The 27,925-nt window shown below is 43.7% G+C and overlaps 1 protein-coding gene across 1 annotated transcript in view; it reads left to right on the forward strand.

Annotated features, from left to right (window-relative positions):
- The window catches only part of NBAS (NBAS subunit of NRZ tethering complex), a 302,133-nt gene extending 274,531 nt beyond the window's left edge, over positions 1-27,602 (forward strand). The window contains exons 49-52 of the mRNA XM_019656632.1: positions 4,214-4,353; positions 7,896-8,040; positions 14,794-14,922; positions 27,186-27,602. Coding sequence (XP_019512177.1) covers positions 4,214-4,353; positions 7,896-8,040; positions 14,794-14,922; positions 27,186-27,461 — 690 coding nt within the window. The 3' untranslated portion in view covers positions 27,462-27,602. The remainder of the gene's footprint in view (positions 1-4,213; positions 4,354-7,895; positions 8,041-14,793; positions 14,923-27,185) is intronic.
- Positions 27,603-27,925: the final 323 nt, after the last annotated feature.

Here is a 27,925-nt window from a genome sequence, read left to right on the forward strand (position 1 = left end):
GTTCAGGTCCACCACCCACAAATGTAATGCCTTTTCTATCTTAATGAAGCACTTACGCACTGTCGGGGGACTGAAAGACTATTTTCTAAAGAACAGAGTTTGGCCTTAGAAAAATTAGCCTTAGCCTCTTTTCCAGTAGGATGAGTTTATAAACATGTTTAAAAACCTGTTGAGAGTCCATTCTCCATGGATGTTTAGGGTGAGGTTCCTTTCCTTCCTTCCTTCTGACATTTCCGGAGTTCCTTCTTTCATCATTTCCTTTCTGCTTGAAGAGCTTCTTTAGCCTTATTGTTCTCCTTCTTGGTAACGTGTGGTTCTCCGTGGCTGCTTTCAAGACTTTTTCTTTGTCTTTAGTTTTCTAGAGTTTGATTATGATGTATCCTGGAATGGATTTCTTTGGCTTGCCCTGTTTGGGGTTAGCTCTGCTTCTTGAGTTTGTAGGTTTATGTCTTCTACCAAACTTGAGAAGTTTTTAGATACTATTTCTTAAAATACTCTTTCCACTCCACCCTCTTTGTCCCTTCCTTCTGAACCTGATGAGAAATGCCCTTCCCTGGGCTCTCTCTCCTGTTTCTAGGTCAGGAGTCAGGGCACACTGGCTCAGAGTGTCTTTCTTCTGTTGGATGAGGTGCGTAAGGCACCCTGTTGGTGGTGTTCCTGCCGTCCTGGAGTCCCAGACCAGTTTGATTTCTGTTTACTGCCTTTAAGAATTCTCCTCTGGTTGTCTCTTTCATTATTTCCATGGTTTATAATCGTGCTTAGATGGGAGGAGCAGGGAAAAATGGACCAAAGCTATTTTGTCCAGGCTGGAACGTTCTTCGCATATGTTTATCTTTTCCTTTATACAAAAATTCATTTTAAGTTTTGGTTACCAGAACTTATTTTTAAAACATTATGGAACATGATGAATACTATGAGCTTATATTATCTTGGTAAATTTAGATAAATTGAAATATTTTAATATGTGGACACAAATCCTAGATTAGTACGTATATATCAAAGTATATAATGATTATCCAGCAAACTGTATTCTTTATCAGGTGTTAAAAACATGTACTCAAGTCCATTTTTAGGCCCATTTTCTTCTGATAAGGTAAAGCTTTTGCAGCTGCATTGGTAGAAAATTTATTTTTTTATTTTTTTTTTTGATTTTTTTTTTTAGCTGAGCCATCCTGCCTCCTGTTGGCAGCTCAGCGGCAGCTCAGCTTGGGCCGTGACCCAAACCGCTGTTGCTCAGAGCTCACACTCTTGAACGAGCTCTAAACCAACTGAGCCACTCGGTTGGCCCCTGGTAGAAAATTTAAAACTGCTTTCTTAAGAGCTGAGTAAGTTAACAACTTGAAATCCTTTATTATATGCAGGAGTGTGCAAGTGTGCGTACACAAAATGGGTGACTGTGTCAGTTGCTATATATTTCACATTTATATTTTAAACATGGGGGTCAATGCTCTGATAAGTAAGTTACTGATAATTGAAATGGTTAGTGAGCATTCAAAAGAAAATGTTTCCTGACAAAGACCTGCTCTTAAAAAGTTTGTGTACACATGAGAAAGGTGTTATACAAAGAAAGTTATTACTAAACACTGTAAAAATGGAAACTATTATTTGTGCACTAATATAAAAACAAACATATAAAGGTTGAATTTATAGTTTATTTTCTCTTCCCTTCTCTTATGACAGGTAATGCCCTTAAAATTTACAGCCTGTTACACTTTTCTGAAAAGAAAGAACTCTTAACTGATATTGAAAACATGAATCACTTTTTCCTGATCAGTCCCTTCTCATGATATGCAGCAAATAACCTGTATTTCATGTAAAGGAAAATTTTATTAAACTGCAGCTAATTATAGAAACTGGAATATTGACACTGCTAGGAACATTAGAGCCACATCATTCAATTGTTTTAACATATTTTTTACCCATAAAACCTTTTCTGCAGATAAACTCTGTAAAAGCTTAGATTTTAACTCAGAAAGAAAAGAGCAGCTATTTACCAACCCCTTTCCCAGCTGCAGACCTGCAGGCACCTCAGAACTTGTGAGGCTTCAAGGATTTTGGGAGCTAATTTTTCAGATAAGGAAAGCTAGACTCAGAGAAGGGGCTTTACTGAAATCATACAGCTAAACAAGGCATCAGCGGTCGAGACGTAATGTCAATAAATAAGCCATTTCTGGGTCTTTTTTAGTATTTTCCTATTTGGTGGCATCTTATTAAATATGTCTATTTTTAATAAAACAAAAACAGCCAAATATTTATGGCAACTCTGAATATTTGATATCACTCTGTGCTAAAATATTTATGAATGATGAATTAGCTTCATTCATTCCTTTGTATATCCATTCATTATTCCATTCGCTCCATAAGTACTTACTATGCACTTACTGTGTATCAAGCATTATCTGCAGTATTGGGGATAATCTACTGAACAAATAGAAGTCTCTGTTTTGAAAGAGTTTCCATTCTAATGGAAGAAGTCAGGCAATAAACAAATAAACATGTAATGCATTGTGTACTTGTAAGTGCACAAAAGGAAAATAAAAGAAGGTGAGGGAGAAAAATGGGGTGGGGAATGCTACTTTAGGTAGGGTGGTTATGCAGTGCGTTCCCTGTAAGGTGACATTTGAGAAATTTGAAGGAAGTGAAGGGATGAGCCATACAGATATCTGGAGAAAGAATGTGCGGGGCAAAAACATCAGGGTTCCGCGGGCGGAAGTGTGTGTGATGTGCGCAGACCTCCTGAGGGTGGACGCGAACTGAGGGGGGTCAGGTCCGTTAACAACAGAGGGATGTCTTGAGTCTGAGACTTTGTTTTTTGACACTTCTTCAGAAACAGGCAAGAGATTATTGCCAAACTCCCAGTTAGACCACCAATTTAAGTAACTCAAAGCCTGTTTAGGTCACTGAGCCCCCTAGTTTCAGGACATCCCGATGGGATTATAATTAAGTATTAGCTCTCCCACGCGCGAGCCGTGTTGCCAGGACAGATGAGCCTGTTTCCTCATCTGTAAAGTGAGGCTAATATACCTGTACTGTTCTCCACACAAAACTCTGTAAAGGTCAGCTGACTTACTGGACAATAAAATTATTTCAAAACCATAAAATGCTTTGGGTTGTTATTCCATGGAAGAATGACATGAGGCTTCAACGCAGGTTTTGAAGGACCTGACTGGTCCCTGGGTGAGCAGCACTTTCCAGTGTTTACCTATGTCTTCATAGTACACATCAGCGTTTTGGTGAAAATGCAGAATTCATAGCATGACTTTTTCAGGTGGCTACTTGGGGTCAGAGCCAGAATGGCCATTAAATTAAATGTTTTAGAAACATGCATTAGCATAGATAATTTAGCAAATCTATAGATAACCATCCATTCTCATTATCATTTCAAGGTATTATCATCTGAGTCTTAGTTACCCAATTAGAGAGAATTTATGTTAAAAGAGAGCCTGGGAAACAAGAGAACTAGCTTTGGACTTACTTTTATATTGAAAATTGCCTTTTAACTTAAAATAGCATATCTTTTTGTCCACAGAGGTTTTGGAGATATGGTTTGTTTTAGGACCACCTCAATGTAAAAGGAATATCACTTGATTACTTTGTGAGAGGAAAAATGAATATTCTTTATTTGACTGAGACTTTTACATTAAAAATGGAGATGTGATTTGTAGGGGAAAAAAACAAATCAAAAACAAAACATAGGACAAATGTACATAGGACAAAAGTAAAATCTTTAATTTCAAATTAGAGAAATTTTCTAGAATGACATGAAGACTTAGCAGTAATAATGCTAAATTAAAAATTAGAAATGCATTTAGGATAATTTAAACTAAAAAAATCCCAATAATATTGAGTATGGTGAACTCTTATAATTTCACATAAAACAATTCAATATTTTGAATTAACGTATTGAATGTCAATAAGCTAGCTCTATGGAAATCTATGTGTTTTAATTTTTTATTTTTTTTTGGTAAAGAACGTTGAGAACCTTCCTGTGATTTGTTCTAAACAATTTTTAACTTAAAGGTTTGAAATGGGTAAGGCATGGAGCTTTTGAAGTTGTTTTTTGGTTTGTGGGCGGGGGGTTGTTGAATCTTTCCTCAACGCCATGTAAAAACTTTCAAAAGAGCGTTTAATCACAATAATAAATTTTGAATTCTTCTGTAAACCAATTCAGCAGCTTTTGCCATCGGTTTCAAGTGTGTATTTCAACTTTCAGGTGGACGTAAGTGACATTGAAAGTGAAGACAACCGCTTCTCTCTCTTTATGGAGCTCCTGGAGGCCAGCCACCAAGAGGTTGAATTTCAGCACTTGGTCTTGCTCTTGCAAGCTTGGCCACCTATGAGTCATGAATATGTGTAAGTATTCATATACGATTAGACTTCTTTTGTTTCTGTAGTTTTGAAAATTCAGCACCTTCAAAAGAGCGAAATGAAAGAAATACATTAAAAAAATTTTCCGGTTGATTTTTTTTTTTTGACAAGCCTTTTTAATAAATTTATTGGGGTGACATTGGTTAGTAAAGTTACATAGATTTCAAGTGTATAATTCTGTAATACATCATCCATATATCACATTGTATGTTCACCAACCAGAGTTGGTTTTCCTTCCATCACCATATATTTGACCCCCTTTTCCCTCTTCTGCCACCCCCTCCCCCTTTCCCTCAGGTAACTACATACTGTTGTCTGTGTCTATGAATTTTTGTTTGTTTGTTTGTTTGTCTTGTTCTTTTATTGCTTTCAGCTTTATATCCTATATATGAATGAAGTCATATGGCTCTCGATGTTTTCCGTGACTTATTTCGCTTAGCATAATAACCTCAAAAGCCATCATGTTGTCCCAAATGTCACTATTTCATCTTTTCTTATGGCAGAGTAGTATTCCATTGTGTATATGCACCACATCTTCCTTATACAGTCATCTATCCAAGGACACTGCAGTTGTTTCCATGTCTTGGCCACCATGAATAATTCTGCAATGAACATAGGAATACATACATCTTTATGGATAATTTCTTTTTTTAAAATATTGGTTTCTTTCCATTTCTTCTTGGCCCTAAACCCAAATATTTTATTCAAAAATATCAGACAGTGCTTGATAATAACATCTAATTTATGTTGTCAACAAAATAATTTTGTTCCAGTTTTTTTTTTTTTAACCAGGAAATTTTTTGACTCCCTTGTAACATGGCTTACAATGCGAATTTGGGAATTCATATGGAATGAATCGATAATTCCCATTTATTGAGAACACACAATGTTATGTGCAATTTACATATACATGTATGATCAGTCCACACAGCAAACCTACACAGGAAGGTGATGTTACCGCATTTTACAGACGAGGAAATTGAAGCTCAGAAGTTAAACATCTTCAGGCATCGCATGGCTAATAAGTGGAGGAGGCAGAGCCCCAACACCACTGGCTGCCTTCACATCCCATATTTCCTCCAGGTCATGCTGAGCTCGCAGCTGCCACTCCGAGCCACGTGGAGTAGTCGTCCCATCCTTGTGCTGTCAGCCAAGGATCCCTTTGGAAGACATGGCCAGGTTTCCTCTGAGCACATATGCAGCCTGGCATGAGCTGCTGCTCTGTGTTGTCAGAGAACAGGAGCGCCCGGCCTCGGTGCAAAGGCCTGCGGCTCCAGGCCTCCCCTCGCCCCTCCCGCACTCGGCAAGTACTTTGTACCGCAGGCCGTGCGCATCTGCTCACATCAGAAGTTAGAGGTTTTCCTGAAAATGAATGATCCTGTGCTCAGTTTCGGACCACTAGAGAACATCTGGAATAAACTCTGTACCTCAACCCCAGGATGAGACTGTTCAGGAATTTCTGAAGAGTGGTGGTGCTGTTTTGTTTTGTTTTTTTAACCAAGTGTTTTCAGAAAGAATAAAACAAACCGTTTCTTAGACCTGTGTCATTTGGGTTGGAGATGGCATGCTGCCATGTAGCTTTTAAGAACAGGCTCTTAGCGTCACTGCATGAAACTCCACAGTGCAGGTTCTCCCATCATGAGACCTTCAGTCTCACTGGTGACAGCGCACTGAAACAGCGTTTCCATCTGGTTCCCGCCGTCTCGGCGGAGCTGCCTCAGGACCTAGGGGTGCTTGATAAAAGCAGAGTCCCCCGCTGACTTGCTGAGACCAAGTCTCCGTACTGGGGCCTGGGAATCAATCTCTAAACAACTGGCGATGGTGATGATGTGAAGTAGATGCGGGTTCCACTAATTAGATTGTCAACAAAGCTTTCCTTTTTTAGACAGTCATTAGGGTTAAATGTAGGTTTCTTTATACACTCAAAATGGAGCAGTCATAAGAGTTTTTCAAATTCCAAATATGACAACTCTAGTAGATCAGTGAACTGTGATTTTACAGTCTCTTTTACTTTTAGAACACTGACTGTTTCAAATCACTCACCCACAAGAAACAAAATCAGCTTGGCTTAAAACATTTCTTGCATTTAAAAGATTTAATACACTTGTAGACAAGAGTCTTAACGTTAAAGGTGCATTCTTTTGTAGTCACATATGAAATGAAATTGGTGAGTTGCTAACCTGTGTTTTACAGTCGCCGTTTATAAAATTAGCACCAGAATGAAGATGACCATCAGCTAACCTGCTCTCCCAGCCCTGTCTCCTCTAAGAGAACCCCAGGACAAGTCTGAGTTGCCTGTTTCTGCTTTTCCGGCTGATATTGGTGTTTTCCCACAGGAGAGCATCTGATGGGATGCTTTGAAAACAAGTTCTCAAATGTGCTCCCCCCCCCCAGACAATCCAATGTATGACGTCAGCACTTCCAAATAACTAAAACAAGAACAAAAAAATAGGGTTGGTGGGGAGGAGAAGGAAAGCAGGAGGGAGGGAAGGGTGCTGTGACAATGACTGAATGTTGCCAGTCAACAAATAAAGTTAAAAACTAGGAAATTTGCTTCGTCTGTGATTACTATTATAATTTAATAGCATCAACTTTAGATTTGTAGTTTTAGTCCCTTACAGGAAATGCATGGAAAGTACAGTAGATTTGTACGTGTGGGAGGTTCATAGTTTCTGTCCAGCACATCACAACCGGCTGGTCAACCGGCTGGTGAAAAATCCATGTTGATGATTGTTATGAAAGGCACGTTGCCCAGTGGGGCGGGTGGTGCTGGCAGACCAGCCTGTCCGGGAGAGCTGAATCCAGACTGTCAGACACTCTGAGCTTTGTACTTTGAAATTAGCAGCGTTTCTTGTGCTCACAGATTGTTAGTTTGAGCTGAGACACAAAGGCTGGTGTGGTGCATCCCCTCGTCACTGTTGCACTTGACATTTGTCTCAGGGGCAAGGAATGAAATTCTTTCCCGCCAAGGATCATCTTGAGGTGTTCAGGGCCGAGAGTCTAGAGCTGTGCTAATGAGACAGCACTCTTAATAAGTAGCCAGATCATTTCACAATGTTATAAGTAAGATCAGTACCCTGTTCCTGGGGCCATGGCATGAATGTACCTGGAACGGGTCTCTTGAAATGTAAGTCATGATGTTTTTCATGAAACACGGAGTCGTGACAGCCAGAGAAGGGAAACAGAGGGCAAACTTTGTATGCTTTTGTGTTTCAGAAATAAGAAAACTATATGAAGCTCAAAGTGTGAGCCCCCTACTGCTTGTCTGTTCCCTCACCCTGCGCTCCCACACTGACCTCTGCCTGCTGTGCACTGCCCTGATGGTCAGTCATCCTGCCCTCAGCCCAGACCCTAGTCACATGATAAAGCAAAGCTGGCATGAGGTAGTAAATAGTGAGGTACCTACTATTAAGAGTGACACTTTGCAATTGCAACCATCGTTAAATAAAGCAACCCTATTTTAAAATTTCTTACCACAATGGTTTCAGCTTTAATCATTTCCGGTGCCTTGCATTTTTCTTCCTTAGAACCAGCACAACAAATAATCCTTGGGTGAGACTCTCTACGGCGATGCTAAGCAGATGTACAGCGGAGAACAAGGAAGGACTGGGGGATGAAGTTTTGAAAATCTGCCGTTCTTTGTATAACACCAAGCAGATGCTCCCTGCAGAAGTGAGTGGGGATTTTAAGTGGCTTACCTGGGGGGTATCCTTTTCCGTATCCACACTCTGTATTATAAGCAGTTATCAGCGACTGTATTCGAGGAACATTTAGCTCAGGTTATCGTAGGTAAAGGCCCACAATTTGTAACAGGTCAAATGAAGAAAACCAATGCTGAAAGGGTGCTTGGAGGTGGTTTGGTCTTTGCTAGTGCTCTAAAGTAGTATTCCTTTCACAATCCCAGAGTATAACCCAGTTTTTAATTCCCTTCGGATGCCCTTTTATGTCTAACTCAAATCTGTGTTCCAAGGGGTCGTGTCATCTCTGTCGGAACCAAGCCAGGTGATGACGTAGTGGTAAGCTTTGGCACCCCTCTGGGCAGGTAACCAAGAACTGAATTTTACGTACTTTTTGACATTACTGTAATGAGATCATATAACCACAGTATTCATTCTCTATAAACATGGTACAAACTCAGCCACCTCCATTTTGACCTCAGTTCTCTATTTGATCCCATAACTTGACTGTCACAGAGCTATTTGTTAATACATACAAATTTGTACATTCTAAAATGAGCACGTATTAATTATAGCCCCCTGCTGTGGATCCAACCTCAGCAATGTATTGTTTGAGCAAGCTACATGTCTTAAATTGAAGCATTTGGATAATGGCACTAAATTGATTAATTGGTTTTTGAGTTTCTACCATATAGGAGATAGACTTGAAAATGAAATTGTAAATACAATTCTCTGAATCCTCATTGTAATCACTCAAGGAAAATGTTCTCGTTATGAATGCACATAATGGATTGTTTTCTGAATGAGGGACTGGCTAAGTACTTTTTGATTGAGTTTTAAAATATTTTATTTATTTAAAGAAGGCTTTCAACCACCAAAATGGCAAAGTTCTTCCGTAAAGTATTTAAAGTACCGACTCCAAAATGACTTCTCGCTACCTCGGTGGGATGGGGTTTGCTCGTGGCAGAGTTTTATTTGCCTGTTACCTGCTCAGCTATGCTGTGAGCTCCTGGGGGGCGCGGAGGGACCCTGCTGTGTCGCCTCTGTCTCACCCATGGCAGGATTCAACACACACCGTTTATTACCCCCACCGGGATAAGGAACATGGAAATAACATGGGGCTCATCTCTGCCTTAACGCAAGCTGAGATCAGGCATTGTTGGATCAGGACCAATGCCGGAAGTGTCCCACCATCAGTCCTGTGGAATCTACCTTAGAAAAACCTTGCTTAGGATCCATGGTTACTATATAACAAGCTGGTGGTAATGGCCAGACTGGGGTTTTCCAGTGCTCTTGGGCTTTCAGTTCCATTGTCCCATTCAGCCTTCACCACCGCCTAGGACAGTGGTTCTCAACCTGTGGGTTGCGATCTCTTTGGGGGTTGAATGACCCTTTCACAAGGGTCACCTGAGACCATTGGAAAAAACATATTTTCGATGGTCTTAGGAACCGAGACACCTCTCCTCTATCCGTCTCCATGCTTCAAGACAAAATTTCATTTATTTGTAATTAGAAATAAATATTTCACAATATATAATTACATATTGCTTTTATGATTAATCACTATGCTTTAATTATGTTCAATTTGTAACAATGAAAATACATCCTGCATATCAGATATTTACATTACGATTCATAACAGTAGCAAAATGACAGTTATAGAGTAACAACGAAAATAATTTTATGGTTGGGGGTCACCACAACATGAGGAACTGTATTAAAGGGTTGCGGCATTAGGAAGGTTGAGACCCACTGGCCTAGGAGGTTCCCTGATCTCCATTGGATGCTGATGAACTAGATGGAGGCTCTGAGGGCAAGAGTCTTGCTCCAGATCACTCAGGCTATAAACGGTGGGTCTCAAACCAAGTCTCGGTGCTTAAACGCTGAAAATAAACCCTAACAAATGAGCCATTCTTACTACATGCAGGGTGTATGCACATCGGATGTAGTTGTGGAAGTTTTATTGTCAGTTTTTCTTTCCCTTTTCAGCGGTGCTTCCTCAGGAATGGCTGAAAGATCCTAGGGTGTAGATTATGAGTGTTTTAGATACCAGACTGTTAGGAGCGCTTTCATCGCCTAGAGCAGTGTGTTTGTTTTTTTACATACCCTCATTGGTTTTGTCTTACTGTAATTAGTTCTAAGGCAAGCAATGTAGGTTAGCTGAGGACATAGCCCCTGTATCTTTGGCCCTGACAAACCATTAGCTACGTAATCCAGGTTTAATAACAGTTATGTATATTATCTTTTAGCCACCTGGGAATGGGTGATGGATACACCTGAGTGTCCATAGCAGTAGTCAGTCCTGTCAGCATTATACTCAAAGTTTAGAGAAACCTTCCAGGACATAGAGGGCAAAGTATGTCTTTTTTATTGACTAATGTATAATACATTATGCTTTCTGTTTCCTATTGAAAAACAACAACAGTTGGTGGCTGGTGGTTGGTGGTTAAATGAGAAGTTAATAGCTATGATGATTTAACTCCCTAAATGGTCCTAAGGCAGGTTGAGCTCCTTTGACAAGTGGAGTGCTGCATACGTTGACTTGCAGTGGTCCTGTCTGATTTCAGAATCAGTGCATCGCGATCCCTGAGTGGTTTAAGGCAATCAGAGTAGACGGTGAGAGCGTTAAGCACACACACATATCCATTAGAGTCCTGTGGACGCGGGTTCACTGTCCTCTCACCAGGACTGGAGCACCTGAAGGCCAGGGGACATCAGGCAGGGTCAGCAGGAGGAGCCCGATGCCTGAAATTGTCCCGTCCACTCCAGCTGGGCCACAACGTGATCTGAGACCATGAGGAAAGCACCACACTCCCTGGACCTCCGTGTTCTGGTCTCTGAGACGCGGGGTTAGATCGGTGATCTTGGAGGGGCCTTTAGACCTGTCTGTCCTGCGAGGCCTCCAGGCCTGTGAGGAGAAGGAGCTGAGGCTGTTTGCTGCTTCATCCGTAGCGCGTAACGCACTACCATTCCTAGGCCGTCCTCTCATGGGGCGAGGAGAAAGGTACTGGACTGAATGAACCCCATTGTTAAGTAGGTCATTCACTTCTTTGCTGCAATTTGATGAGATGAAAAATAATTATTATCCAATGAGTTCTGTTGCCACAGTGACTTCTTTATCCTTATGTTGCCCCAGTTTCTGTCTTTTGAGTACGTTTATAGATTTTTTTTCTTAGGATGCCACCAATAAAGGAACTTTGCAAATGTTGTGCAGTATTTTTATTGATCACTAAATGTGTTCAAATGTGAATTAAAATTGTTACAAAGGAAGTGACATTATTGCAAGGGCCATGTCTTATTAAGTTTATTTACCACATTTGGAAATTCCACAGTCTAATGTCATAGTTCCATAATATTTAATGTCACTGTGACAGTAAATTTAGCCATGACTCACTTTTTTTTAATCTTAACACCTTCGGTTGCCCTACTTCCCCGTTTATGAAGTACGTTTCCTAATGTCGGTGACAGGTTAGCGAAAGGGACCGCGTTCCCATTTGCCGTCGCCCCCACTGAGTCCCCGTATTTACAGAATATTTTTTCCTTGTGACTCTTCAGCCCACCTTCTTGTGAGTTCCTGCTGCCCTTCATGGCACTTGTTTATTTACGGCCGTGATGGTTTTACTGACGGAAATATTCTCGGAAGGGTAAAAATCACTGTTTCTCACAGGCCACGTGTCCTGCAATCTTGCAAGTTGTGTGTCCTTCTCAGCTTGTACCCATAGCGATATATTCAGCGTTCCCTGGAGTGTGGGGCGAGGGGGTGGGGGGGCGTGTAGAATGCGCAGTTGTTGTAAACAGGCTTTTGGCATTTGCAGATTTAAGATTCCGAGTCAGCTATTGGCGACTGGCTCTGAAGGGCCCTGACTCGGCTGAGGCACAGCCTGAACTGAAGTCACGGGTGCCGTGGGCAGGTGTGGGAGTTAGACCCCCGGCTGATGAGTGAGCCTGGCCAACCCCCAGCCCCTACATCTCATCGTGCTGCTTCTGTCCCATGCTGGAGGCACTTTTGGTAACATCAGGAGCTTGATACTTAGAATCAAACGACACAACCCCTGTACACTTTGTGCCCCACGCTCACATTGCAGCCTGCAACACCTTTGGGTGCTGGGTACCCCGGGACCATGGAAGGACCGGTCCTGCTCCTCTGACAGCCAGCAGCTGCAGGGACCAGGCCCTGGGGCATCTCCACAGATCACAGTCCTCAGGCAGAACAAGGCGCCGGGGTTCTGGCTGGTTCTGGGCCCAGCTCACCTGCTCTTCTTCATTCAGAGCCTCTCGGTGTTGTTCTGTGTCCTGATGGCCAGACAGGTGTGAGCTGTGAAGGTGCCACATGAAGTATTTCGTGGTTCTCTGTACTGCTTCGACCTTTCTCACACACCCCAAAACCCTGTATGAACCTTAAGAAACAGTCCCCTTGCAGCACCGGGGGAAATATTAGCGAACATGGTATTTAAAGCCAGAGCAAGTACTTAGCTGGGACCTGAAAGCTGAGAGGTCAGACATGGTCAGTAGCTCATGTACAAGGAAGTCCTCCCGCTTGGACATCCTTGCCTGGCTGTGGGCCAGAGACCCATTGTGTCTGCTCAAATGGGTCTACAGGTTATTTCATTAAAAATTTTCCAAAAACTAAAGCCAGCCAAGTGATATGCTTAGTCTGAATATCATAAATTGCTGAGAAAGACCTGTTTACTAATTACTGATAATTTATTGAATAAACACATATGACTGTTAAAAGAGAGAGAAGAATATACAAACGTTTTTAGGTATAGTATGTACCACACCAGTTTGGAATACAGAGAAGGAAAAATATTCTTGCCTTCAAGTGAGGCAGATAGACAAATGAATAATACAGTAATGCAAGATGACAGATAATGTAGGAAATATTTACAAAATGCAGTCAGAATATAGGAGTGCCAAGGCTGGGACATCAGAGCCTTGTGCCTGTTTAAGCTGAGACTTGAAGAACAGAAAGGGGCTAACCAGACAGAGTACCAGCAGAGGGTACATCCCGTGCCAACACCCGAAGGCCTGAGAGAGCCTGACTCTGCCAGCTGTGCCAGCCAGCACGGTAGCCACTGGCCATGTGTGGTCATGAAAATTAAAAGTTAAGTAAAATAGAATAAAACTTACAGTGCAGTTCCTGAGCTGCGCTAGCCACCCCTCAAATGCTCAGGAGCCACAGGTGGCTTGTGGCTGTCGTGTTGGACAGCAACTCAGACATGCCGCCCTGGCTGCCCAGCCTCCTGGGGGCATGTTCTGAGGATTGGGGGGCAGGGGGAGGGCATTTCAGGAGGGGGATGAAGGAAGCAAGGGTACGCAGCACGAGTACCGTGTCGAGCTGGCATGAGTGTCGTGCGCAGAAGTTTGCATTTCATTGTCCCAAATAGTGTCTGCAGGCTTTGGCGCCCCGGATTTAAAATCTGCACTCCTTTCGGCCCAGATGCTGGGGACATGCTCTCAGGCACACACAACACTTTTCTGAATTAGAGTTCGTAATGTGTGAAGTACATACTTTACAAAACCGTGACCCTTTCACACAAGTGTGTGTGTGTAGCACAACCTTCCCGTCTGAAATGGGAAGGCCTTGCTGATTTCCAGCGGAGACGTGCTAGGTGAAAGCTAAAAAAAACCTACAGTGAGTGGACTTCCAGAGAGACCTCTGTGTTAAATAGGCGCTGCTTTGTGCCATCCTGATTTTATGCTTTATAAGAATGCAAAGGAATTATGAAAATATAAATGCGAGCTTTTCTTTTTGGGCATGCTACTGTTAGAGGGGCACAAGAGAAGTGGCCCCACGGGGGGCCAGTGATTCTCAATTCTTTCAAGAACAGCCCTGGCTTCCCGTGATGAGGCTGCATTCATAGTCTGGTGCTCCGTCCTGCTGTTCTGTTCTTCACCTGACAGCTGAAGTCAGGACTGGAGGGAGCCTATCACTCAGCGGGGAGGAGTAGCTTGCAAATGTATTGGCTACTCTTTGATACTTTTGCTGTGAAGGATCCTCATTTGTTGCCTTATATAAAAGCCTGTTCTCTGTTGACAGGTTCAGTCAAGATCATAAAGAGCTGAGAATAAAATTTCAGATACATCAGTGGGAATTAGAGTACATTTTGGTTTTTCTGGACCGCAGATAGTTTTCATAAAGATGGAATATCTTAAGTGTTAAGTGTTCCTTTCACCTTGACATTAGAATTATAAACAGGTGTTTAAATATTTAACTTACTGATTTCCTTTGTTGCAGTGGATAAGAACTAGATAATTTGATATTAATAATCGATAATAGCTTTTAATGTTTGTTAAGCAAATGGTGTATACTGAGCATTGTGCATTATTATTCATCAATTCTTATTCACACACACACACACACACACACACACACACACACAATCACTGCAAAGTAGATATGATTACCTCCATTTTACTTATGGGGAAACTAGGACTGAGAGTTGCGGAGAATGTATTACAGTCCTGTATCCATCCGGTGGGGAGTATGCAGCCCTTGAAAGCAGTGTTGTAGATGAATATATGAGAGCTTGCAAAGACGTTTACAATATACTGTGAAGTGAGTGAAGCAGGTGCCAAACGCTAAATCGGCATAGCCCCATGTGTGCTTCACACACACACACACACACACACACACACACACACACACACACACACACACACACACACACACACACACACACACACACCCGGAACTGCGCCAGACCCGCCCCGCGCCTCTGCTCACCCACTCGCATGTGTGTTTCAGTGTGTGAAGGAGCTGTGTGCGCTGCTGCTGAACCAGTCCCTGCTGCTCCCGTCCCTGAAACTCCTCCTCGAGAGCCAGGATGAGACCCTCCACACTGTGGCCCTGGAGCACGTCACCGCCATCGCTGAGGTATTCCCACTGCGCCTCGCCCTTTCTCCTGTTCAAAAGAAATGAACCAGGATTGTCACTCCCATAAATGTAACCGTGATTTATTTAAGATTGTTTTACCCAAGTATTCTCCGACCACAAGTGCTGTTTCTGTGTTGTCTAAGAAGTAGGAATTTGTTTTACAAACATTTACTAACCTCTTCTGGCTCACAAATATTTACTAAACCGGACTGTTTAGGTGCAGAGGCTACAAATCCAAATATCAGAGTGATTTCTCTAGAGAAGTGGTGTGTTAGTCTTTAGGAAGATGTCGCAGCAGCCCAGGACTGTGGGGGACTTGTCCTTGCCACTTGAAACCTGGGTTGAAAGAACTCCCAGCGTCAGATAGGTTTTCTGTGCCAGGGACGCGCTTATTGGGTTATCCACTAATTAACAGTGAGACGGTGCCGGCAACTTCTGTTTCCTGCCACCCTCTGCGATCTCAAGCTCTTACTCCCTCCAGCAGCCTCAGCTCCCAGCGCAGCTCTTCGGCTTGAGGAAGGATGTGCTCAACTCAGGGCTCGGTTTCTCCCTCAAGGCTACTTATCTTGTTATTGTGACTAAGGAAGAAACTTTCATTTCCCTTTTTAAATTTTACACTTTAGAATTAGATAGCTCAGGGTTGTGTTTTAATGAATTCACACTGTGTGATTCTTACTGAAACCCTTCTGCAGGGAAATCGTTCTTTCATTTGAAATACGTTAGTGTGCCTGCATGTGTACTTTCTCTAAAAAACAAAAGCATAAGTGGATGTCTTCTAGGGATCAGAGAGGGGAGGAAAAGCCTAGAGCAGAGGCGCGTGCTTGCCACACAAGGCGGACCAGATTACTGAAAATACAGGCATGCTGCCTAATGACAGATGTTCTGAGAAACCTGTCGTTAGGCGGATCTGTCAGTGTGCGAACGCCACAGAATGCACTTACACAGGCCAGGGTGGTACAGCCCGCTACGCCACACACCTGCGCTGTGTGCTGTGGCCTGGTGCCCCTGGGCTGCACGCCTGTACTGCGTGTGACTGTACTGAACACTTTGGGCAGCTGGAACACAATGGTAAGTGTCTGTGTATCTAAACATGTCTAAACATAGAAAAGGGACAGTGAACATAGGGTATAAAAATGGTTCACCTAGAGGGCGCTTGCCACGAATGGAGCTTGCAGGATGAGAGTTGTACTGGGTAAGTCAGCGAGTGAGTGGGGAGCAACTGTGGTGGCCCAGGACGTCACTGTGCACGACTGGAGACTTTAGAAATACTGCATGCGTTAGGCTACACTAGATTTATAAAATAACACGAGGTTATGCAAGCACAAGAAAAAATGATGTCATCATGAGATGTATGAAGCTGCTGCAAAGCTTTTTTTTTTTTAAAGTAGAGGAGTAACTAAATGATAAAAAGTGTGGCACAGTAAATACATAAACCAGTAACATAGTTGTTACCATTGAGAATTATTAACTGTACGTAATTGTATTGGCTGTACTTTCATCTGACTGGCGGGGCTGCACGGTGGTTGACACCAGCATCCCCACACACACGTGAGTCCTACCTTGGGCTACATACGGCACTATGATGGCTACGGTGTCACGAGACTGCAGGAATTTCTCAGCTCCATTATAATCTTATGGGACCACTGTTGGATGTGTGGTCCGTCATTGAAACATTGTTATGTGTGCACGACTGTATGTCATTGACATAAAATTTTGTTAGTGACAATGAATATAGAAAGTTACATATATGGTTACAAAAAATAGAACATAACTCGCATTTGGAAACAGTCATCATGAACCAAATGAGAAAAATGAATGCCTGTAATAATTTTGATGTATTTCTGAAACACGTAACACTTCTGTAAAGATTTTGTAGATACGCTTCATTATCACTGCTCATCGGTCCTGGCGGGGCCCCTCTGGAAACTAAGCTGAAGTCGGGGGTTGAGGGGACGTGCCTGTTGGTACCTCCCTGTCTATCGGTGCTAAAATAAAAATTGCATAATGTTGGGAGTTTATATGAAACTAAGCATTTTTTTTTTAGATTTTTTTTCTTAGCCTATTTTTTTTAAATTGTAAATCCAATAAATTAGAAGGAAGGAGACACTGAAGAAAATCAGGCTGCTAATGTTTAGTGCCTTTTTTTCCCCCTCACCACCATTCTGTTGGGTTGTTGGAAAAGTTATGACGTATTTTTTCTATGTTTTTCATTGCAAAAATGTGTCATGACTTTTCCGACAACTCAATATACTGTACTAGTATCTCTGCTTAGCTATTCCCACTAAAATTTGCCATGGGCCTCTCTGAGAATAAAGCAGTGATGTATTATACATCAGCTCTCCGTATTCATCCTGCATGGCGCTTTCTCGATGCACTCCTGAATTCCATAGGCGAGTCTTTCAGTTTTCACTTTAAAGGTTCTTTATCTCAAATGCATCTGTCAGAACCGGAACTAGAACTGGAGCCCCCTAGCTGCTCACTAGCCTTCCTCCCCACCCCCACACACAATTAAGATAAGAAATATGGGAACATGGCAATACCCGAGTAGGTTTCAGATGGCACTAACTGGCCTCCATAACATTTTCGTCTACCCCGGTGCATGTGCAGCATTGTGCTAAAACTCTGTGGTTTTGAAACAGCCCTGCAGACTGTGGGTAGTTTGCCTGGGGTTGTGATGAGAGCACCCAAAACCCTGTGCTGTCAGATGCAGAGGTGTAAATTGCTGAGATGAGTGCTCACCTCCCCCTGAGACCCTTACCTTTAGGAATGCAGAGCTGAGGCTTAATTGGAACTTCCCTACACAAAGTTGAGTAGTTACCTTAGGCTGTCCCATGTGTGACCCTAAAATGTGTTCACAGAAATACTGAGTATCTTCATACCTGGTGCGTCCTCCAAAGAGCAAACATTTGACAGTTTTCCAGGTTTTAAATGTTTTTTAACCTTTTATTTTGCGATCATTTTAAATTCACATTCAGTTGCAGGAAAGAATCCCCCCCTTTTCTGCCTTCACCCAGTTCCCCCTAGTGGTAAGACCCTGCATGTCTGCAGTATAATATTATAACTAGGACATTGACGTTGCTCCAGCCTCTGGGCCTCGTTCCGATTTCACCAGTTTTCCATGCACTCATCCGAATGTCTGTCCGTGTGTGCAGTGTCACCGCAGGTAGACCGTGTCACCACCGCTGTAGTCAAGGTGCAGAGTAGTCCATCTCCAGGACCCCTCATCTACCCGTTAGAGCCTCAGCCACCTTCTCCCTCTCCGCCCACCCAGCAACCAGCGGCAACTATGAATCTGTTCTCAACTCTGTAATTTCATCATTATAAGAACGCTATATAAATGAAATAAGAAACGCCTATAATTTATCATTGCTCTCCCAGCACCATTGAAAGGTCATGTTGGACTTTTCTAAGGGAAGAATTTCAGTGGGCCTTTTCGCAGGACTCCTTCCTGTCCAGCTATTTTTAAATCATACTTGGTATTACAGTGGAAAATATGAAACGTTCGCTTTCTATTTTCTATTGTTTTTATTTTGCTAGTCACTCCTGCACAGTGCGTGGACACAGGTGGGAAAGAGCCCCACTTGTTTGCTGATATTATAGCATGCATTATTTTGCTATTTGTTACAGGATACTGACATCTTCATAGGCATTTACAGTTAAAAGGACGATGCTTGAGTGCCAATGCCAGAGCTTGTACTGGCCTTTCCTCCATTCGCAGTGCTCACTTCTTTCTCTAAGCTTCTCTGAAATTGCAAACCCCTGGTCCTGAGTGACCTCTTACAAATGGCCAACAGCCTTTTCCCTGGGCCAGACATAGAAAGTCCTTTTTAGGGATTATTTTTTGATGAATAATTAAAGTCCTTGTATGGTGTGACTTGCTAGGTCACCCTTTCCATCAGCCGTAGGAGCTTTAGAGCTCACGACTTCAAAACCGTCTTCTCTCCAAGAAGGATCTCCCTGCCAGGGGGTGATCTTCTTCCAGGCGCACATCTCGACTCATTTCATTAAAGTAGGCAGATGTGAGTTTATAATAGATTGGCACACTGAAAATGTCCGTTTCATAACGGCAGATTCGTGGTGGCTTCGCTCTAATTGCTTCCTGCTCGGGTCCTGCTCAGTGCCTCTGCCCCGACCCCACAGCCCAGGGACTGTCCTGGATGACGTGCTTGTGAAAAGAAGAATCCATGGGGTTAAAAAGGAAACCTTGAAGACCTTTGGCACCCAATTAAGGGTTTCTCCCTGATGCTAATAAGAACTACCATCTTCAAGCACCAGTTTATGGCAGGCATTATAATGGGCCCTTTCTCCTTTTATGTTCTTAATAGTCCTGTGAGAAGACATCGTTCTGATTTCCCAGATGGAAACGCTGAGACTCGGAGGTCACACAGCTCGAAGCAGCCAGAGCTGAGATGTGAACCCTGGACCCAGCTTTCAAAGTCTATACTCAATCATACTGCTTTTCTAAATGTAACTGAGTGCAATATATTATAGTGGAAAAGGGTTATCTCTGCTGAGAAATGAACTTGCTGGAAGCACCTTGCACCGTATACGATCACACTGAAAACGACAGAGCAGAGCTCGCCTAACACCCTGCGCAGTGTAGGCTTCCATTTTCACATCCACGAAGTCACGGGGGGCCTCCCTGGTCAAGCAGGGTGGGAGGTAGAGAGCTGACCACTTCCCTGGGCGCTCTGTCTGTGCCGCTTCTTATAAACTTCACGGTGAGAGGGCACCCCCAGAATGAGGTGCGGCCTTTATCGTGAACACGGTCTTACTCCTGCCTGATGGAGTCGCTCAGATACTTCTCACACTTGCTTCCACAGCACAGTCCTGCACGCTTTTAACAAATGTGCTTCGATCCCCTTCTCTCTTGTCACAAAGGCACCAGGACCTGCCAGTATTACTTAGTGACCGGTGTCTGGGTTGAGAGACAGCCTTAAAGAGTCTCGGAAGAGCATCCTGGGATGAGCATATTTATATAAAACCCCGACACCATCCTGTCTTTTCTCCCCTTTAACTCTGTTGGGTTCCCTGCTGACCAGTCTCCTCAGTGAGCGCCTGTTCGCCGCAGGGCCGCCTTCGCCAGGCCTGCTTTCCCTCTCGCCAGCATGCCATGCCTGATAACAGGGAGACAGGGCTGCCGTCCTGCAACCTTATTTGGTGTCTGCAGGGTTGTTTAGTTTCAGCCCTAAGGTCAGCTCATTTTCTTCTAAGTGTGACCAAGCTAATTTAGGCTGAAGTGACACAGTCATACAAAGAGAATCAAGTGAGCGCCACGGCTGCCACTGGTATTCAGCTGACCTCTTGTTACAATCACTGTCCTTTTGGCTCTTGTAGTTCCAGGCTGTTTTCCTCAGAGTTTTGAGCATACCCACTTCTTTCTAAATATCATCCCACCCTGAGTATACCTGGGCATGATAGTTCCACCCATCGTCACTCATCCTCAGCCTGTGGTTGGTCTTCTTGATGAAGGAATCTCTACAGCCACATAACTCACAGAATTCTCAGCTGGATGCCTCCAGCAACAGGCAGCTCACTTCCTGTAGGTGAACCTACCGTATTTCTAGACAGCGCTGATGATCGCTTGAGTTACTTACTGTGAAGAGGCGTATTAAACACCCGTTGTACGCAGCCTGGTACCATGTGCAGGAGTAAGGAATGGGTAGGGTGTTCGTAAAGAGGAAATTAAATAGCATCCCTGTGTTTAAAGGAATTATCTCATGAGGAGATTGGCATATGAAATCAAGGAATTAAGCAAAGTAGGAAAGGTGTAAACACAAAGTGTGGAACCAGCCAAACTCAGGGCCCCGAAATGGAGCGTTTGGTCCAGTCATAGAAGTGATCAGCCTTGGATTTTCAAAGATGCTCTCGCACTTTGAGGTCATACGTCAGGTGACCCGTCCTCATTTGGGCTTCAGAAGAGGTATACTATTAACTCTCACGCTAGGGGTGGGACTGATGGTAGGCTGAGAAGTGCAGTGAGAATAGCATTCAGATAAATACAGAATACAAAAAGTTTTCTGCAGGCATTTTTCTTATTCCAAGTGTACACGTGTTGCCCTTTTATTTTTCTGCCTTTATAGCGATCCTCTATGTAACAATGAGTCAAATACCCTTCCCTAAAGTAAACAGTGAAATAATGGGAAAGAATCTTCTTTGAAGTAATTGAAACAAGGTCCCACATACAGTGTGCTGCTGGAATTTCCATTTATCTCATTATTGTAATTATGTTTAGCTTCATATAGATCCATAAAATCAAAGATTTTAATTCAGGGAAGGTTCATTACCTATTGTTGAAACAGGAATTAAGCAGATAACATTTTAATGGCTTGGAAGGCAGTAGTGCTTTGTGCTTTAATAGATTTATTTCCTGAGATCTGCAACGTTTTTCATTTATTCTCAAAAATTAATCACTGACAGAAAAAAATCACTGATAGAGATGGCAAGAATTTTGCTCATTTTATGATACACATAAGCCCCTTCCCCTTCTAGAAAAGTTTTTTCCTGATTTGTTTGACTGTAATGACTTCAGCCGTTTGTTGAACTTGAACTCTACGTGCACCAGGGATTGTGCTAGGCACTTAAAAAGCATAGATTAGGGCCAGCCGAGTGGCGTGTTAGTTAAGAGCTGGCTTGGGATGCCAGAGGGCCCTGGTTCGGATCCCACATATGAGGGCCAGTGACACTGCCCTCTACAGCTAAGATGCTGAACAACAGCTCAACCTGGAGCTGGGCTGCCGTGGGTCGCCGGCGAGGGCTTAGGCTGCAGCCCTTGCTGCAGTGGGCTGCCATAAGCTACCGTGAGCGGCCGGCAGCCGGTGTGAGCTGCCAAGAGCTGCCGTGAGCGGCCGTCCAGAAGCCGGCGACTGATCTGCCTCGCCCGGGAAGAGCGCAATGATGGTGCCAACTTGGGCCAGTGAAGTGACGTCCTCCACAACTAGACTGAAGAACAAAAGGACAGCAACTTGTCTGTTCCCCTACCCCCAACTCCACAATAAAATCTTTAAAAAATAAATAAATAAAATAAAAAATAAAAAGCATAGATTATCTCAGTCCCTCTAGGTAATCTGTATTTCAGACGTGGAAATGGGGTCCAGAGAGATTGTCCTTAGCAAGGTCACATGGCTGTTTAGCGAAGTAACTGGGCTTGGAAATTGGTCTCTAACCCAAAAGCCTGTCTTCTTTTCACAAGACCACATACTTTCTCACTCTAATTCAAAGTTATTTGATCAGAGGAATTAAATCAACGAATCTTCCTGGGCTTGTCCATAGTTATTTCAAACATTCAACTGAGTCCAAAATTGACAGAATATATTTTCTTCCTCAAGTTCTTAAAGCACCAATCAAGAGAATGTCAGGATTTTTTACCGACTACAAACCAAAGTAATTGCTGATTGATTAAAAAGTCAGATATTTTTAAAAGTCAGAAAATAAAAAATTTATATCAGATCGTCTGAGGAATTATAACTTCTAAACTTTAAAGCAATAGAAAAAAGTCATAAAGGAGCAGATTCTTTCCTGGCAATACCAAAATGTAAAACTTTTAAAAAAACAACAAATAACCAAAACAGCATTGTAAACAACAGACTAGAATATTCGCTGTAACTAAAATCAGGGTTAATATTTAAGTTACATGAAGCGCTCCTTTACATGTGAAAGAATAATTTACACCTCTAGTAAATGAGCAAAGGATTTGATCCTTCGCTCAAGAAAAAATGAAAAGGATAGGAAATATATGGAAAAAATTCATCCTTGCAAATAAACAAATTCAAATTAAAGCATCTTTGAGACCATGACATATCTTCTAAATTAGCAAGATGATTTTCTTTTCAAAATACTAACACCCACAGCTGAGAAGTTGACAGTGAAATGGGACCCTTGTCTGCTGATGTCGCCACTGTGAATGGCACAGGACATCACTGTGTGCCCGCACTTGTACTCCTAGCCACACCCAGAAAGGTTTGGATATCGTGCCCCATATATTAGTCCACTCTGGCTGCCATTCCAAAGTACCACAGATGGGATGAATTCAACAACAGATACTATTTTCTCACAATTCTGGAGGCCAGAAGTTCAAGATGAAGGTATCAGCAGGGTTGATTTCTTCTGAGGCCTGTCTCCTTGGCTTTAGATGGCCTTCTCCCTGCGTGCTCAGTGGCTGCCTCTGGCCTCCTGTGGGTTTTATCTCCTTCTCTTATGAGGACATCAGTCAGGTTGGATTAGGATCCACCCAGATGGCACATTAAACCTTAATTATCTCCTTAAGGCCCTGTCTCCAAACACAGTCCCACCAAGGTGCTGGGGGTTAGGGCTTCAACATGTGATTAGGGGAGGGTGAATTCATCCCGTAACACCCTGGTAAAGCCTCTCCTTGATAATGTTTCCTAAGGAAATAATTCAAATAAAGAGTGTATGTGCATAAAAATCATTGATCTGTACTGTTTCAATAATATCAAACAATAACAGTTGAAATATTTATAGCAGAAGTTAAATACCGTGCTACATCCTTTCAGTATATTATTTTGCAGCCATTATATTTTTTTAAGAATGAAAATATGTAAAACCATTTTAAAAATTCATAACATATGAGAAAAGTGGAATACAGACATCACACGGCTGTGAAAACGTATCTGTGCACATGGATAATTACTGGAGAGAACAGGGGACAAAATAGTTTTCTTGTGATGATCCAGATATAGATGAATTCTTTCTTTATTCAAACTATTTTTCTTTCTGTGACCAAAAAAAAAAAAAAAAAAGGAGGTTAGAACTAGTAATGGGTTAGTAAGACATTACCGGTCTTCTGTGGCAGGTAGTAGCAGATTTTTAGTCTCCTAAGTTAGAGTTTTAGCCAGAAACAAGAAAAATGAAGACAAGTTGAGCCTGAACAAATTAATCTAGCAACTCAGTGATGTAGCGATACTGCCAGAATGCCTGCAAAGGGCTTGGGACCCCAGGTGCTCTGCTGTGCTGAGGAAAAGGACTGTGTCTGGCCTTAGTGCCCGAGGCTGGTGGCCTGGTGTGTGGAGAGGAGCTGTCTCAGCTCCCTGTGACCTTGGGCAGCCCAGGTCTTCTCTGACCCTCAGGCTCCTCTTCTTTAAAATGCATATGTTGGAATAGGTCCTTATAAAGGCCCTCTCTTACTTTCTGTATTCTTTCATTCTCTGTTTCGATCCAAATTTGCACAGGATTGCTATCCATGTAGTATTTCCCTTGTACATGACTATAAAATACACTGTGGCCATTCTGTACATCTTGCAGAGAGTCAGAACCAGGTAGAAAGTCAGAAAGGAAATAAAGATTAGTCAGCCACTTCCATTTTTCCAGCACTTGATTCCAAGAAGCTAAACCAGAATTTCTCCCCAAAACTTTCCCTGGCCAATGCCCAGTGAAGATCAGCAGTGTCTGACTTTTACCTTGTTTTAGGGAACCGCTGAGTGGACCAGGCCAAAAGGGGGAGCACTGTATTTTATTTCACTTCCAGACTTAAGCCTTAGGCCTTCGCAGCCAGAACAGTAGATGGAGAGCTTTTGGAGGGCAGACGCCTACCCTGTCCCTGCCCAGGACAGGGCAGCTATTAGAAAGGCTGGCCACATCCAGCCGGAAACCGATTTTAAGGATTTCATTGCACTGGAGAGAAACAGACAGAAGAGGGGGTGAGAGAAGCAGCAGCTGCTGCCATTGGTAGAACCCCCATCTCTTCCTCAAGCTGAGAAATCCATCTCCCCTTTTCTAGGAGTCTTCCCAGCTCCCACACAAAAGGCCCGTGAGTAAACAAAGAATAATAAAGGTGTCCCGGCTTTCAAGGCTTACTCAGGGCAGCAAAGAAAGTAGTCCCCTGCAGTATTTGGAGCCTGAGCCTTTTATGCGTGCGTTTTATCAAGCACCTGCCTGCAGCATCCTGGTGCACGCAGTTCCCTCCTGGAGGGTTAGGTGGAAGGATGCTTTATTTCTAAGGGTGAACCAAAATAAACAACACGCACAGTAACTCAGATGCCACGTGGATGTGTGCCAGCGTGCACTTGGAGGTGGCAGTGTCCATGAGAGGATGCGAACTTTGGGGTTCTTCGTTCCTGTATTCGCTCCACACATCTTGTTGCGCTCCTGGCACGTGGCCCACACTGTTCAGCAGGTGGGGGGATAAGGGGGTACAGGCGTGAACAAAGGACTCAAGCTCTCTAGAAGAGCTCATATTCTGGAGGGCAACAAGCAACAAATAAGCAACCTCATCAGAGATGAGGGCCCCTAGTCCAGCTCACCATTTAGCAGCCATATGACATTTGACATGTGACCCTGACCTCACTGAACCCCAGTTTCTTCATCCAATGAGATTGTAACTGTCTTAAAGGGTCATTTTAAGGCTCAGAGAGAGCTCGCTGGTATGTGGAGTAGACATAGTATTTAATAGGGCAGCATCTTTGGGGGCCGGTAAAGATTCTTCTTTCCTACAAAGGAAAAGAGAAAGGAAGCAGAGAGCAGGGAAGACACGCTAAACTCATAGGCAACACCCTGGTGGGGAGGATTGCAAGCTCCTGTGTCCCTTCCAGCAGAAAAGCTACTTTCATACCAGTCGTTTTCTCTACCATCTAGCCTCTAAAAACAAAAATAAAAAAACAATGCTAAGTTGATTTCAACCTGAGTGTCGTCCTGAGTCAGACAGAGGTGGGTGGGCTGTATGTACAAGTGTTGAGGAAATGAGAGGCTAAAGGAAAGATGCGAGAGCCTCTTCAGTTCAGAGTCCACCTCTGCTCAGACCCTCTGCAGAGACGGGGCCCTGATCATGAACGTGTGCAGTGTACAAAAACATGACAGAGTTCAATAATGCAGTTCATCCAGCCGTTTAACAAATATTCATTAAGCTGGATGCGGAAATAGAAGGCCGAGAAACCCTCTGTGCCCTCAAGCAGCTCCCAGTCCGGCCGGGGAGACACATCCGAGTCCTGTAAACAACATGAAGACGCAGAGTCGGTGTGTTGGAATGTGGAGGAAGGAGGAATCAGCTTGGCCAAGAGACTTAGAGAAAATGTCACCAGGAAGATGGCGTTGGAGCCGACGTGTATGTTGGGTTTTGGGGATTACTCGGCTGTAGGAAAGATAGACGCTACCTAACAGTGGGCAATAGCTTACTCTCAGAGCTTGTTTTGTTTCACTTCTTGCACCCGGCAGACACGGTTGACCTTCCATCTCAATAGCCTTGACTCCTGTCACAGAAAATGTAGGAATAGCACAATGTATACAGTTGTGTAACAGAGCTGGTCTAAACATTAGTTAATTGGCTTTGAAATGCCATGTTATTTCTGAGGTCCCTACAACCAAAATTATTAAAAGTGCACCATGACATTAAAAAAGCCTGTCGTGAAGCCGTTTTAAGCCACCGTAATGTAAATGAGCTCGGAATTTTGATACGTGATTAGTGTTAACTTGATTCCTTACAAAAATATGGACAGTAATAGAAAACAGGAAAATGTAAGCTAAGTTTCACAGCCGTGGAAAGCCATGCATAGACTAAGACGATAAGACCAGGCAGACAGTACAGAGAATATACGAGCCCAAGGAGCTTTAAAACATGTTTTAAAAAGGCAAGTTCGGTACTAAGCTTTCTGGAGCCTTAAGCAAGAACAAGTTTTAAACGCCTTCTGCTGGTTATCCTGTTTATATCAGTGGGGTTGACGGGTATGTTTTCTCAATGGAGTAGAAAAGGTTTTCTTGTTCTGGAAAGGATTTTTTTCATGTGGATCTACACACAGGGGAGTGCTGGGGTGAAAGGCCGTGGACCATGCTGAGAGCACGAATGGAATGGTAATGAGGTTGTGAAAAGCCCAGGCTTAGAAATCAGGACTGACCTAAATTCAGACCCTGGCTCCAGGACTTACTGACCATGACAATAAGTGAAGTCCTTACACCTCAGCGTCCTAACCTGTAAAAAGGACAGCTGAGAGTGCTGGTGGGGAGTCGGATTGGGAGGGCTGGATGAAACAGCACTTGGCCACGCGTGGGACGGCCACTGGCACTCAGTCTGTGGTAGCAGTCTGCACGATCCAAGGGGCGTCGCGGAAGGCGGCTGTGTCTTGTGTTAAAAGGAAACCATGTCTGCCATCCCAGGCGTGACCCCAGAGACGCTGGTGCCCTGCGTGTGCCTTTTGGAGGTGTCTGTGATGACAGACGCAGAGGGGCAATGCCCAGCAAAGCAGCGGGGAGTAGGATGCATGCTGCTGAGAGTAAGCAGCTCCACGCTCACGTCTTGCCTGTCTTGTTTCTTGAAGGTGAACGACTCAAACTGTGACCAAGAGCTCCTCTCCCTGCTGCTGGATGCCAAGCTGCTGGTGAAGTGTATCTCCACGCCCTTCTACCCGCATGTCATTGAGCACCTCTTGGCCGGCCCCCAGCAAGGGCGCTGGGACGCGGAGGAGCTGGCCAGACACCTGCGCGAGGCCGGCCATGAGGCGGAAGCCGGGTCGCTCCTCCTGGCCGTGCGGGGCGCCCCCCGGGCCTTGAGCACGTTCAGCACGGCGCTCCGCGCGGCCCGGGACTGGGTGTGAGCTCGGCCGCTGGGCAGTCCTCGCTCCGCGGCGGGCAGGAGCGCGCAGAGCCGCAGGCTGTTCCCAGAGGCCACGCCACTGCCTGTTGATTGTTCTCAGTGGTTCCGGCAGATTGAAAATAAAGCTGTGCGTAAACGCTGAGCAAGCTGCCTTTTTTTTTTTTAACTATTTTCTCTTTCAGACAGTGCCTGGTCAACATGCATCATCACTAAGACGTGACTTCCTCCTCTCTGTTTTGAACCCCTTTTTGGGTAGAATGCCATTAAAGCATCTAAAACTGCCGTTCAGACAGGCGGATGCAGTGAACAGGGTTGCGTTCGAGGGGAGAGTGTGTGTGGAATGGTTAGTGGTTGGAGCAGATGTCCTAGGATGGAGGAAGGGTCGACCCGGAGCCAAGTCTCAGGTTGGTTACGACTTTGGGCAGAGTGCTCCGCCTCTCGGACCCTTCGTCTCATGCATACAAT

The sequence above is a fragment of the Hipposideros armiger genome, unplaced genomic scaffold (assembly GCF_001890085.2).
Source record: "Hipposideros armiger isolate ML-2016 unplaced genomic scaffold, ASM189008v1 scaffold_0, whole genome shotgun sequence".
NCBI lineage: Eukaryota > Metazoa > Chordata > Mammalia > Chiroptera > Hipposideridae > Hipposideros > Hipposideros armiger.